The 14,759-nt window shown below is 54.9% G+C and overlaps 1 protein-coding gene across 3 annotated transcripts; it reads right to left on the reverse strand.

The window, feature by feature from the left end:
* Positions 1-1,079: 1,079 nt before the first annotated feature.
* DNAJC22 (DnaJ heat shock protein family (Hsp40) member C22) lies at positions 1,080-5,889 on the reverse strand. 3 transcript variants are annotated; one of them, XM_036299736.1, is made up of 4 exons: positions 5,780-5,889; positions 3,591-4,548; positions 2,308-2,489; positions 1,080-1,391 (listed from the first exon to the last, which is right to left on the reverse strand). In XM_036299736.1, exons 2-3 carry the CDS (start codon positions 4,428-4,430, stop codon positions 2,310-2,312), a joined length of 1,020 nt encoding a protein of 339 aa, XP_036155629.1. In that variant the 5' UTR covers positions 4,431-4,548; positions 5,780-5,889; the 3' UTR covers positions 1,080-1,391; positions 2,308-2,309. The 3 variants fall into 3 exon arrangements, with proteins under 3 accessions (XP_036155629.1, XP_036155628.1, XP_036155630.1); XM_036299735.1 differs by lacking the exon at positions 1,080-1,391 and having other exon boundaries at positions 2,004-2,489; XM_036299737.1 differs by lacking the exon at positions 1,080-1,391 and having other exon boundaries at positions 2,397-2,505.
* Between the last annotated feature and the right edge of the window lie 8,870 nt (positions 5,890-14,759).

A 14,759-nucleotide genomic window follows, 5' to 3' on the forward strand; every position in this document is an offset into this window, starting at 1 on the left:
CTGGTAGGGCTCAGAGCAGGGCCAATTGGGGAGTTGGGGCGCCGCCCCCTGTCATGCACAGAGCAGGGCGGATGGGGAGGTTGTGATGCCACCCTCAGTCATTCTCAGGGTAGGGCCGATTGGGGGGTTGGGGCACCGCCCCCTGTCAAACTCAAAGCAGGGTCGATGGGGAGGTTGCGGCGCCACCCCCTGTCACGCACAGAGCAGGGCCAATCAGGGGGTTGGGGAGCTCCCCCCTGTCACGCACAGAGCAGGACCGATCAGGGGGTTGGGTTGCTTCCACTGTCACACTCAGGGCAGGGCCAATGGGGAGGTTATGGCTCTACCCCGTCACACACAGAGCAAGGCCGATCAGGGGGTTGTGGCCCTGCCCCCTGTCACACACAGAGCCGCAGGGCGATCGGGGGTTTGGGCGCTGCCCCCTGTCACACTGATCCCGGTGCTCGGAGGCATATTACTCTTTTACTATATAGGATAGAGGCCTGGTGCACAGGTGGGGCCGGCTGGTTTGCCCTGAAGGGTGTCCTGGATCAGGGTGGGGGTCCCCACTGGGGTGCCTGGCCAGTCTGGGTGAGGGGATGATGGCTGTTTGCAGCTGGTCACACACCCTTCAGGGTGGGGGTCCCCACTGGGGTGCCTGGCCAGTCTGGGTGAAGGGATGAGGGCTGTTTTCAGGCTGGCGGGTGACTGAAGCTCCCAACTGCTCCTTTTTTTCTTTTTTTTTTATTCTGGGCCAGCTTTAGCTTTGAGGCTTGGCTCCAGCTCTTAGGCCTCCACTGCTGAAAGCAGGTTTCTGGCCTTTGTTTACCTTCTGTATTTGAAACAATGTTGCGATCCTGCTGGCTGAAGCCCTGCGGACTAAAGCAGGTTTCTGGGGTTTTGTTTAGCTTCTATATTTGTAACATAGTTGCTTAGAGTTGCAGCTCAGAGGCCGGCAGCGGCAGGCGGGGAACATTGGAGTCCTCCGTCACTGAAGCAAGCAAGCCTCATGTTCGCTTTAAGCTGCCTGGCTGCCGGCCGCCATCTTGGCTGGCAGTTAATTTGCATATTGCCCTGATTAGCCAATGGGAAGGGTAGCGGTCATACGCTAATTACCATGTTTCTCTTTTATTAGATAGGATTATTATTCTTTATAGAGAATAGTAGCCAAAATAATTCTACTTTTTAAATATATATACTGCTCAGAGTTAACTTCCAGAAAAAAAGGGAAAAAAGTATAAAAGATAACCACACATAAGAAAGAACAAGAACGCTGGAGTAAAAGTATATAATTTTTCATATCCTGCACCTGGTCCCAGTCTTCCTCTGCATCCTGGACTGTTTCTTCCACACTTGGCTAGTAACTCAGGAATTCAGTAAGGCTCCTTTCAGATGCTCGAGATGCTGGTTCCCTAGAGTTTCCCCAAAGTCCCCATAAAGTCATATGAGATATAAAATCATGAATTCTTCCATAAGTGCTCGTACAACAATGCCATCTACCCCTTCTCCACTATCCCAATGAACTCTATTTACACCTCTTGTGACACTTAGTTCAAAACACTGAATGAGATGAACTTTGATATCTGTGTATCTGTGCTGTCCTCAACCAGATTGTAAACTCCCCGGGAGCAAGGTGTTGTAGCTCAGAATCACACCCCAAGTTCAGGGAAGACCGGAGGTCAGCCAGCCCAACCACCATGTGAAGTTTGAGGGCTCTCCACAATACTCCTCCAAGCAGAGGAGTCTGTAAGGGGGGGCCTACCCCCTACTCCACAGCAGCTTGTTCCTTCTTGGGGGAAGTGACCTCCTAGAAAGTTCTATAAATGGAATTAAAATGTTTTCCTGAAATCTTAAAATTTAACATCAGTTTTACCCCTTAGTAATCCACAGAATTGATCAAATCTCTTTTGTCACAGGGTAACTTGTGAAATATTAAACCTTCATATTTTTCCTTCAATCTCCTAATCCAGTGCTTTGCACATAAAAAAAGAAGTTAAATAACCTTCCTCCCTCACTCATCAATGTTACCAAGAGTGGGATAAGGTGGCATATTCTCTAAAAGATATTTTATTGATTTCATAATGTTTTTCATTTCACTATATGGTTTTAAGAAAAATAGGAATACAACAGCCAAGAACTCAGAAATTCAATACATAAATACATTCTTCCACCACAATAGCTTTCTCACCTATTTAAGGTTTTCTCAGTCTCCACTACAAGCAGTTTCTTTAATGCTGTTGGGTGCCCCTTGTAGACAAAGACAAGCTGGGACAAACGGCCCAGCTCCACCAGGAAGAGTCCATCCTCAAAGGGAAATGTTCTTCTCACCTCTAGAATCCCCTGAGTTTCCTGGGTGGACTCAGGGCTTCATACGCAGCCTGGATCTCCAGGAAGTGCCTCTGAGCCTCTTCTGTCTGGTGCGGGTTGTGGTCAGGGTGCCAGATCTTCACTAGCTCCCGATATCTCTGATGTATTTCTTCATTTGTTGCCCCTTCTAAGAGACCCAAAACCTTAGGGAAACAGAAGCTGACAAATTAGAATCCCATAAGTTGTCAGAATACCTGGGCCTTTCTCTGCTTCCTTCTTAAATCAGGCTGTGATATCTCTGGGATCGGCTCCTACTTGACATGAAAAAGGCCTAGAGCCTCACATTAGAATTCCAGCTCTGGATCTCATGGCAAGAACCAAAATTTGGCCGAAACCGGTTTGGCTCAGTGGATAGAGCGTCGGCCTGCAGACTGAAAGGTCCCAGGTTCGATTCCGGTCAAGGGCATGTACCTGGGTTGCGGGCACATCCCCAGGGAATGTGCAGGAGGCAGCTGATCGATGTTTCTCTCTCATCGATGTTTCTAACTCTCTATCTCTCTCCCTTCCTCTCTGTAAGAAATCAATAAAATATATTTAAAAAAAAAAGAATCAAAATTTGCCTTTAATCACAGCTGCCCATTTTCCAACCTAGAACTTCACACCCCTGACAGGATCTCTTCCTCGCAAAAGAAATAATCATGTGTGTCCACCAAAGACATGTGCAAGAATGTTCATAGCAGCTTTATTCAGAACAGTCCCCTCCTGGAACCCAAATGTTCATCAACAATAGAGTGGGTACATAAATTCTGGTATGTTCATATAATGGGATACTATTTAACAAGAAAACAAGCATTTTACAATTGTGTGCAACTGTATGAATAAATCTCACAGACATAATGTTGAATGAAAGCAGACACAAAAGAGTACATACTGAATGATCCACTTATACGAAGTTCAAGAATGGGCAAAAATAAACTATGGTAACAGAAGTCAGAATAGAGGTTACTTCCAAGGAAAGGAGTATAGCTTGGGAGGGAACATTCTTAGGGTTGGAATATTCCATTCCTTGATCTGAGTGGTGGTTACATAGGTATATACATAAAGTTAGTAAACTTTATATATGTTATACCTCAATGAACAGTAAATAAAATACACATGTTTCCCCCCACTCACTATTAGAGCCTCGGCACTTCACACCCCAAGAAACCAGGACACCCTCCCGGCCTGACGCAGCAGACATGAAAACAAGGGGCACCAGCTCCAATCAGGCTTAGCCTAACTCCCAGACGGGAAGAAAGCCTTACCTGGTAAGCCAACTGACGCTTCTCATCCTGAAAACTGCGAACAAACTCATAGAGCTTCTCCCACTCCTGGAAGTAGCTGCTGCTGAAGCCACGATCCCCCACCAGCAGCCTCCAGGCACGGTAAGGCAGAAGGAGGACAGACTCCATGAGGCGGCCAAGGAGGGGGAAGAAGCTGAACCAACTCAAGAAGGAGTCCAGGGTCTCTGCCACATAGCTGAGGGTGGCGGCTGTGTTGCAGAGGGCGCTGTATGCCAGCGGGCCGGTGAACGCCAGGTAAGCTAAGCCCAGGCGGTAGAGCCGCACACTGAGTGTCTCTGACACATTGGAAGCTTTGTAGCGGCGATGCTTCTGGGCTGTGATGCTGGCCACCAAGCTGATGGGCAGAATAGCTATGGGGCGGCCATAGAAGATAGGGGAAGTGAGAAATGCTGCCCCTAGAGTGTTCTTAAAGTCTGAGGTCTGGTTGCCAACAGCAGCCACCAGCAAGACTCCTAAGCCAACTGCCAGTGGGAGGCCCACAATATAGAAGCTGGCCATGAAGGAAAGGCTAATGAGAGCCACAAGGCCAAAATAGATGCCCACTATCATCTGGGCGGCAAAACGAATGGGACTCACAGGGGGTGTCCCGCCTCCTGAACTCTGCCTCTGTCCTTGGGCTCTGTTGGCCTGAGCTACAAAGCTTGGGAGCTTCCAGAACTCCCAGAGCCAGCCCAGCCCACCCCCCCCCAGGGTAAGCATCCAGAGCAGCGCATGGCTGTCCCTGCCCAGGTACAAGTGGTGGAGCCCAGCAGGGCCCCCTACAGCCCAGAGGACATAGGTCGTCAGGAGCCCCTTGGCCATCCTTTAGGGAAAGTGTCTCAGAACAACTCCAGTGGCACCTGACTTTGCTCAGAGTGCAGAAATCTGTAGTCCGCTGTGAGAATCATGGCCACCATAGCCACAGAGTTATCCTTAGACCCTAGAAGATAGAAAAAAAAAAAAAAAGCAGCTTTAAGACCACATCCATGTCCCAACACAGTAACCATTTGTTCTTCCAATAATAGAGTCCAGAGTTTCCTGAGTGTCCCTGAAATGTTGATTCTTCCATGCCCTTGGGTCTAGCACCTCATGTCTGTTTTTTAACAACCACAGCGACTCCAAATTTAGGAGAGAAAAATGTTTTCAATGCTTTCAGTAGCCCTAGATGGTTTGGCTCAGTGGATAGAGCGTCAGACTGCGGACTGAAGGGTCCCAGGTTCGATTCAGGTCAAGGGCAAATGCCTGGGTTGCCCGCTTGACCCTCAGTAGGGGGTGTGCAAGAGTCAGCCAATCAGTGATTCTCTATCATCATTGATGTTCTATTTCTCTCTCCCTCTCCCTTTCTCTCTGAAATCAATAAACATATATTTTAAAAAAACAACAACACCAAAAACAAAATAAATGCTTTCAGCTGAGTAACTGAGAACTCAGAACAGGTACAAAAAATCATAAGCTTACATTTTATTTTATTTTAAATATATTTTATTGATTTTTTTTACAGAGAGGAAGGGAGAGAGATAGAGAGTTAGAAACATCGATGAGAGAGAAACATCAATCAGCTGCCTCCTGCACACCTCCTACTGGGGATGTGCGGGCAACCAGGGTACATGCCCTTAGCCGGAATCGAACCTGGGACCTTTCAGTCCGCAGGCCGATGCTCTATCCACTGAGCCAAACCGGTTAAGGCATAAGCTTACATTTTAGACCTCCCCTGGGACCACTCACCTGGGAATGACTCAATGGGGAGTGGAGGGAATAAGTGTGAATAGAAGGCCCTTCTAAAGTTCCTGCACATTTTGAAAGTTCCTGTCCCCCAATCCAACTCGGACTATGGCTGCCCTCAGACACTGACCCAAGGTTTTAGCCCTTCTCCAGCCTTCCAACTCTCTCCAGGCCAAGAAATCTTCCCACAAGTCAAACATGAAAAAAGTCCTCAATTCCCTCCCCTTAAACAGCTCTGGGAAATTACATTTTGACCTGAACGCTGGTGCCCCACAATTCAATCACCTCCTGCCAGGGCCGACTTGAAAAGTCTCTCCAAAGCAGCCATGAATCCCCAGAATATACAACAAGATGCCCAAGTGTGCCTGCTAGTCTCTCCCTTCCCCTCTACTTAGAGTGGGACTCAGACCACCAGCCAGTCCCTGCTAATCCCGCATGAACGGCCGTACCTGGGCACCCCGGCTGCCACGCGCATCAGACCAGTCATTTCCTTGGACCATAGAGTCAAAATGGCCCTTCACTCCGCTCCCACTTCCATCCAAATGGACTTTGTCTTTCTGTGTTTGCTGTGTCACGGAAGTCGGGTCATTGGGGCCAGGCTCCTCCCCGAGGCCCTGCCCGGCTGCCTCTGGATCACCTCGCGCTCCTCTCGCCCGCCCTCTCGGGTAAAGTCGATTTAAGGTTTTCTGGTCGAATCCAGCCTCCCCCGGCTCCAAGCAGCGGGCGAGTGCCGGGTCCAGGCCAGGCGCTCCAGCACCGCGGCACCGAAGCACCGCGGCCGCGGCCGCCAGATGGCGCTGCCGCGTACGAAAGGGCCCCGCGGGTCCCCTGACACCTTGTGCAGGTGCCCGGGAGAAACAGCCCAGAGCAGTCCCTAAAAATTCAAAAATAGGTCCTTGGTCGCCCCTTTCCACCCCACAAATGGGAAAGTGACTTCCCCCTCACTTCAGGCTGCACTCTCCTCTCTCTCTACTTGTCCTTCAAGACTGCCTTGGATGGCTCCACTTCCAGTGCCTCTACGGCAGAGACACCCACAGACAGGCTGCAGAGAGGGACCCCCCAGCGCGCGCGCACACACACACACACACACACACACACACACACACACACACACACACGAGTTTGCCTCACTGCCCCGTTCCAGGCGTATCAGTCAGGGGTCACTACATCTAGGCCTGAGCCTGAGGCCTGAGGAGCCTCTCGATCAAGCAGGAGCCCAAGCCGCCTGTATGCCGGCAGCTACGGCGAAAGGGAGAGCCAGGAGCAAAAAGGGATAAGGGGTGAGGGGCGTCCCAGCAGGCGAGCACGGCCTTCCTCCCGCCTGGATGCTGTGGTTGAGCTGGGATGAAGGATGCCTTGGTTTTAGCAGCCTGGGCCCCATCCTGGTTCTGCTATGTGACCTTGGCTTCTGGGACTGTTTCCTCCTCTGCACAGGAGAAGCTCGGCTCTCCAAGGTCTCCCAGCCTTGACTTGGGGATGGGCTGGGCGGGGCCCCAAAGCCACTCGGGAGCCGCCAGCTGGGGGTGGGGGCTGACCCGGGCGCTGAATAATGAATGAGACTTAATTGGGCCCGCGCTGCGCGGCGGCGCGCTAAGCTGGGCAAACATCTCCGCGGCTGCACAAACAAACTAGCTTCGGGCGCAGAGAAAGGGGCGGAGAAGGCGGCGGGGCGCGGGGGGGGGGGGGGGCGGTGAGAGGGGCGCAGAGGCAGGCTGCCGGGGCCCACCGGGCTGCGAAGGAACCCCGGAGTGCGCGGCTGTGCTGGCCTCTATGAGAGGAGGCTCAGGGCTCGAGCTCGGGAAGCTGGGACTGGGGAGGGAACGAAGCAGATTGTGTGGTGTGAGCCAGGGGCCCCAGGGCGACCCGAGCGCAAAGAAAAGATGGAGAAACGAGTGGAGGGCGGAAGAGATGGGAGAAGTGAGAGAGGAAAAGGCGCACCGGGCAGGGCCTGCAGCGGGGCGGGGGCGGGAGAAGAGCTGTTACCGAGAGGAAAGGGAAGAGCGATGGAGGAACAAGCGGAGGGAGGCGACAGGGGCCGGGAGAAGAAGAATTGGATCGGAGTCAAGGAGAGGGATGGGAGGTGACCGGAATGCGAACGAGAGGGCGGCGGGGCGGGCGGGCGGCGCTGCAGCCTCCCCTCGGCCCGCCGCGCTCCCGCCCTAGCGCTCTCTCCAGTCGCCCGCACTCACTTTGTCACAATTACGGGGCCGTCACTCGGCCCGGATTGTTTTCCCCAAATTGTTGTTCTATAAACTGGCGCGGGGTGGGGAGTGGGGGGACCCGAACAGCTGCGGTGGAAGCGAGGGTCTGAGCTGCCCTGGGGGTGTGGAGGCGTCTTCACCCAGACGGCCCGGCGCAGGCAGGTGCCTTCAGGGGCCCACGCTGGACTCTGGCTGCTGCCCGTCGCTGACCCCGCGTTTAACCTTCCTGGTCTTTCTCAGCCGCGCTGCCTCAGTTTCCCCGACTGGGAACTTCTTCTCGGATTGAGGGGCAGGGGCGGTGGAGGCGGCTGTAGGTTGGGGCCTAAACCTCCCTACTCACTCCATTCTTTTTTGTTGTTCACTATCCCCCCCCCCCCCCCCGTCGCAGGGAGGGAGCCACCTGTCCCAGCTCAGCCCCTCCGAATGGCTGGACTCCCACTCCCTGCCCGCTGGGCTCCGCGCCCCACGTCACTTTGCTGTCCCTCAGTTCCACAAATATCTGTTGCGCGCCCACGGTGAGCCAGAGCGCGCCAGCCTCCCCCCCCTCCGCCCCCACCACCTCCAACGACTCTCCCCGACACCCACCCCTTCCCGGCCCGGCCGGCCTGTCGGCTTCGTGACAGCCGCCGAAGCCCAGGCCCCGCGGGAGCGTCCACGGAGGAGCCGCCGCATGGCTGGCTCCGGCACCGGCCTCCCTGGCGGCTCCAGGGGCAACGGAGGGTAGCGGCCGCTGAAGCGAAACCGGAGCCGGCCCGCAGAGTCGGCAGAGCTGGGCAGGGGAGGAGGGGGGCTCTGGGCGGGCTGGTGTCCGGGTATTTAAGACTGTCCTTCCATTGCCTGGGGTCCCCCCCCTCCTCAAGGCCGGGACCCTGTCTGCCTCCACGTGCCTGGGACGCGGTTGCATCCCGGAGCTCCCTCTCCCAGTTCGCATGATTTACACCCGCTCCGCGCTGAGGCCGCTTCCCAATCAGGAATATCGACCCCGGGTGGGGCCCCCGGGCCGCATCGATCCCTCTAAGGCTCGGGATTTAAAAATGTCAAATTTGCCTTTTCCAGGAGGGCGGAGGGGGCGAGGGCCTGGAGAAGGGCAGTTGGGAGGGGGGCGGACCGCGGGGCATCGACCAGGCGCCTGTGCCCTGAATGAGAAGCGACCTGGCCTTGGCCCTGACACTGCCTGCCCATTTTGGGTTGCAATAGCCACTGGATGGGAGTAGGAAGGAAGTCCTACTCCCTCTCTCCATTCCAATGAGGCCTCACTGTTGTCCTAGGATATTCCCAGAGGGAGAAGCCCCAGGGGAACACAGATACCCCAAATTGTAGGGAGAGAAATCTGGAAAAGATCCCTAAATGTGAAGACAGGCAGCCCAGCCAGTCTGGCTCAGCAGTTGAGCCTCGACCCAGGAGCCAAGAGGTCAGGGCACATGACAGGTTGCAGGCTCATTCCCCAGTAGGGGGCTTGTAGGAGGCAGCCGAACAATGATGTTTCTCATCTCACTGGTGTTTCTATCTCTCTATCCCTCTCCCTTTCTCTCTCTCTAAAAATCAATCTCTCTAAAAATTAATAAAAACATTTTTTAAAAATGTCAAGACATGCCGACACAAGGAGAAGGGCTGCAGGAACAAAGATACAGAAGGTCCAAGAGATACCCTTGACATAAGGAAGAGCAAGGCAAAGGGAAGGTGGCTGGAAGATACACTGAACAAACGGAGATTGAGAATCACCCAAAATCTCTGCCCTGGAGACCAGGGAGATTCAGAGCTGGGGAGAAAGATCAACCTTTTGGTGAGTTTGAGAGTGGGTAGGAGAGTGGAGACAAAGTCCGGTGAATAGAGTAATTAGGGATAGAAATTAGAATATGATTAGCATTATCCTCCCAAGGTGTCAACTGGACCAGAGATCCAAGGTCAGAATTCCAGGGACCAATAGCCCAGGCCCCGAAGAGGTAGGCTGTCTTGGAGGTCCGATGGTCTGCCTCTTCCCTTCCTGAGATCCAGCTCCTCCTCTCTGCTCACCACAGGCCTGGGGAAGCCAGAGGGTTGCGATCATATCTTATATTAGAGACTGTATGTGTGATGGAGACGGTGTGTGGACTATAGAAACCTGGTAGTAACCACTTCCTCAGCAGCTGGGTCTCCAGACTTTGGGGGATAAATGTCCACTACTTTCAGGAAGCTTGAGCAAAGGATGATGTTTGGGGTGGAGGGGGGGAAGGGAGCAGTTGTCCAGACCAGCATTCTCACAGGTAACATCTATCTTCCCAACCCCAGAAGCACCCCTCAGCTGTCACCATGCACACTGCCATTTCCTACAGAACTGAAGACAGAGAGCTGACAGCAAGTGGTGGTGGGGAGGGGCACAGACAGCAAGGAGCGGCTGCAGCTCATCCTCAGACATTCGAAGCTCGCTGACAAAATCAGGCCGACACTTCCCTAACACTAACACACACAATCACTGCCCCCCACGCGTGATCCACAGCCATCAATGCCTGTCACACACCACCTCTGTGTGCATAGACACGCAAAACCGCACAGTTCCTCCCAGGTCAGACAAAAGCTTCTAGCCCTAAGGCCTGTCCACACCCTTTCTTGGCATCTCAGATCTGAAATCGCCTAACCTGAAGAGGGCTGAGGTCCCTGTCCCTGCTCTCCAAATTCTGCAGCCAGGGCCGGCCCCAACAGCTGAGAGGCCACGCATAAGTAAGTCAAGTACCAAGGTCGAGGCGAAGAACCGGGAGCTGACCAGGAGGGGGGGGTGTTAAACGCCTCCCTTACGCTCCCTCCTGCCACAGGCCTCTTCCCCGCACGTCCACTCGCGGCCCGCCAGGCCCGCCGCCCGCCTGTCAGAAGAGTAATGAATGCGCGCTCGGGGCCCCGGGCCCCCTTGGAGTCGTTCATCACTGCCAGCACCGCCCACCTCTCTGCCGCTCGCAGGGAGGGTTAAACGGTCCTGGCAGCCAGAGCCCCTCTCCCCGCATCTCGACCACTAATTGTCAGATTGAAATGTTGATTTGTCAGCTGGAAGCTAGCTCCAAAGAATCCGCAGTAAAAACCCGACTCCTTCAACTTCCTCTGGGTTCTATTGGGGCGGAAGGGTTGAATTTCACTTAAGAGATGGGGGATAGAAGCGTAGTATCATTCCGTTCCGATAGAGGCGCACCGGGCCGCAGACCCTCCGTTTCCCTAAGGGAGCTCGTCCTAGACACAGTTCCATTTATACAGACCGAAGACCGACCTTAGGCCTTCGGGCCCCCAGATTCCCAGCCGTGGGTATCTGGGCCACCAGCCTCTAGTCTCTGCAGGTTGAGTCCCCGCTTCCTTACGGGAGCCCCCAGGCAGCCATTCCCCTGCCCGCCCTCAGGGAGCCCCCGGGGCCATGTCCTGCCCTCTCTCCTCCAGGTGCGCCCAGTCGCACTCAGCCCTGCGTTCTCCCGCAGGACGCGCCCTGTTGCAGGTCCGCCCTCGCCCTGCCCTGAGCGCCTAGGCTGCAGCCCCAGCCCCGCCCGCTCCCCAGCCCGGCCCGGAGCTCCCCCGGCGGCCGGCTGAGTGACGGCGGTCGGAGATTATGCAGAGCCGGGAGCGGGGTGCGCCGCGGGCGGCAGCGCTGACCCTTCACATTTCCGATCCGCCGGGACCCTCATCCATCCGAAGCTGCTCTTTGTCTGGCCGCCTAATTGCCGGCGGACAGGATGGATGGTGGGACCGACAGCCACGGAATCCCTAATAAAGGCCGCGGCCGCCGGGGAGGGAGCGCGGGGAGGAGGGGGAGCAAGAAGGGAGGGAGGGAGGGAGGTGGGAGGACGCACCGGGCCGCGCCCGCCGAATCTGAGCCGCTGCGCGCGACACCCGCGCGAGCCAGGCTGGCCTGGGGTGCAGGACCAGGTGTCGCGGATCGACCCGGGGCCGGGCGCTCTGGGTGTGGGGCTCCTTAAGTCTCCTGTTTGTTGGAGAAGAGGAAAAAGGCAGAAAGAGCATCCTAGGGCCGACGACGCTCAGCCGAACCCTGGGGGCTGTGAACATGGCGCTGTCTCCTGGGTTCCGGCCCCCCCGCACCAGCCAGCACCCCTCCCTCGGCCCCCACAACCCCTCCTCTGCTCACCTGTCGGTCTCCCAGCGCGGGATCCAATATCCCGGCGGAGAATTGAGGGGTCTGACAGCTGTCTGTGCAGCCTCTCGCCACATCTCATTAACTGGAGGCTGGGGCAGGAGCACGGTGGGGACGAGGGGGTCGCAAAAGGAGGCGGCGAGGAAGGTTAGGGTGAGGAGCTGCACCTGGCCAGGGGTCAAGGGCTGCGGAAGCTGTGGCCTGACAGACACCTTAGAAGCAACATCCACCCGATCCCCATGGAGCCAGGAGCCCGTCCTCTGCCCTCTGGGCGCTGGCGAGGTTCTTTGAACCCAAGTCTGCACGGAGCTGCGGTTCCAGGGGCTCCTGCGGCAGATGAGGGGAGGCCTAGGCCCTGCGGTGCACTTGCCCTTCCCCGGTGGCTGAGGCCTTGCCATCCTCTGTGCAAGGGGGCAAAGTGCGTGCATGCTCTTAGGGCCGTGACTGTTTTCCCACTGGAGGTGGGAGAGGGAGAGCGGGCCTTAGTCCTCTTGGCCTGCCCTGCTCCCTTTCACCTCTTGAGCACATTTTCCTCAGGCTGGCTTCATATTCTTCTCCCTCCGAACAGCTCTTTTCCGCAGCCAACGTACACTGACATCTGTTAGCTAGAAATTGAACACCCATTGGGTGTCAGTCAGTCTCCATAGCGCTGGTAGTTGGAGATGGGGACTACGCTGAGCCAAGTACCTAGCCTGCTGGGTTCACATACAGGTCTCCCCTTTAACAGGAGTTCAGATCTCGCTCCCTACTCCCTCCTGCTTCTCTCACCCTTCCACTGCCTTTCCTCTTCTCTGGGGCACTGGGAAGGAAGCCAGGAGATTAGAACTCCTTTCAGTGCTGCCACTTACAGGGCTATCTAGGACAAGCCATTTCTCCTTTCTGGACCCCAGTTTCCTCGTCTGTAAAATGGAGACAATATATTCACCTCTCAGCATGCTGGGAGGATCTCACATGCAGTGAGATCTTGCATGTAAAAGCCCTAACACACAGGAAACGCCCAGGAATGTTATTTCCCTTTCTATGCTGTCAGATGGGCAATGTTCCTTTCTCTTCATATCAAGGGTCTGGTGCCCGGCAGCTCAAGCTGCTTCCAATCCTGTGTCATCTTAGGTGTGGGAGCTGAAAGCCAGAATGTGTGTATGGGGTGGGGAGGGAGGAGAACCACATCATGAATGACCTCTAAAAGGTGGGAAAGGAAAGAGTGCAAGGGGGGGGGGGGAGTGCTTCCTTAGATCTTAATGTAGCATCAGCCAGCTGGTTCCTCTCTTCTTACAGATAAGGAAACTGAGGCTTGTGGAGGTTACACTGCAATGACAAGAGCAGATTACCCTGCCAGACTCTTCCCTCCCATGAGCCCTTTATTGCTCATCTCCTCACCCCCTTTCTTCCCCTTGAGGGCATTGGGATCAGTGATAAGGAGTGTGGGAAAAGGAACAAAAAGAGAGAACCTTCAAGAAGCCAGGACCTTTCTGCTAGACTTCATAAAATTTTAACATGAAAACTTCTGCAGAGTAGAAGGCACATATTACATGCAAATAATATGCTAATCACATGCTAATCAAAAGTCTGGTCCTCAGAACTCTGAGGCACACCTGACTGTAAGCCCTGGGGAAAATTCTTGAGAGACCCCTGGGTTCCAGGAGAGGACCAGTGGGGAGGGGCTCCATTTACGATGAGGATATGGAGTTAGGATTCATATTAGGACTATACAGGAGTCAAGTGTATAATTTGGGATTAGGGTCAGGATTAGTGCAGAGTTGGGGTGGAGGTTAAGGCAAGATTCAGGCTAGAGCTAGACTGTGCTTTTATAGAGGGGAGCCTAGGGAACTCCTTAAAGTTTTCCCCTCTCCTCTTCTCCCCCATCAGCCTTGTCCCCGCCTCCACTGCTCCTTCTATGTCCGGTAGCACAACCTTCTCTGCTTACCTCCCCTTCCCAACCATATCACTGCCCTGGGGCCTCCGAGTTTGGTTCCCCAAGAGCTTTGGGGAAATAATCCCAGGTCCCAGCTTGGGCCCCAGAATTTCCTCTTGAACCCAGACACTTGGCTTTTGGCCTCAGGAGCACTGGCCTTGACCCTACCCAGATCCCTCCTTGTGACAGCTGCAGGGGAAGAAATAAGGACCTAGTAAGCTGGCAGCTTCATTCCAGAGCCTGGGGAAAGAGCAACAGAACATGAATAAATTCATGGAGCTGGCCCCTCAGCTCCCTGTGAGCCAAGCCTGCTCCCCCCCCCCCCCACCACCACCACCACCACCACACACACCGCTGCTGCCTGCAGCCTGCCGGTCAACGCAGCTCATAGCCTGGGCTGGGGATAGGCGGAGAAGGGAAGCTCCAGAGAAGAAGGCTGAGGTGAGGGGCTCAAAAAAAAGGGTCTTTGTGAGTTGGAGAGTGGGATAGGGAGCAGGGCTGAGCAAAGATTGCCTCAGGTGAGTGGAGGGAGTGGGGAGGAGAAAGGAGAGGAGTGGCTGGACCTGGGGTCGATGATGGGGCTTGAGGATCAGGCAGGAGAGGCTGATGTGAGCCCTGACCTGCTCTCTTCTCGCTGACCCATCCATCATCCAGCCTAGGGGAGCAGATCTGGAATTAGACATGCACGGCCCCGACATGGCCCTCAGCCTCCCCCCCACCCCCAGGAAGACAAATGGCGACAAAGACCTTGAATAAAATTTGTATTTATGGTTGGAGGAGGAGGCCCCTCCCCCACTGACTGCCAATTCTTTCTCTCCCAACCTTCTCAAGCATGTAGGGGCCTTCCTCCGCACAGGCCCACCCTCAGCAACCTCTTTCTCCCTGAACCATCATGGGCTGGAAGAGGCAGGAAAGGGGTACAGTAAAGAAGAAATGAGGAAATCACCTTCACCCAATAATCATGCCCTGGTGTGCTTTGTGCCCTCCATTGTACACATCATTTTCCTATACATGACAGCCCCGGCCTATCCTAGTCTCTAAGAAGTCCTTTGCAGCTGTCCACCTTCAGGGTCTTCAAACATCCCCACTCTGCCAGTCCTAGAGCCTCTTCTCCATGCCTCTGGCCCCCGGGGTCCCTGTAAGCAAGTAATTTCCCCCAGAAGGGCCAGGCCCTAAGGAGGAATGCAGCCATTCGCTTTTTCTCTGGACTCTGA

This window comes from Myotis myotis, unplaced genomic scaffold (genome assembly GCF_014108235.1).
Source record: "Myotis myotis isolate mMyoMyo1 unplaced genomic scaffold, mMyoMyo1.p scaffold_m19_p_3, whole genome shotgun sequence".
Lineage (NCBI taxonomy): Eukaryota > Metazoa > Chordata > Mammalia > Chiroptera > Vespertilionidae > Myotis > Myotis myotis.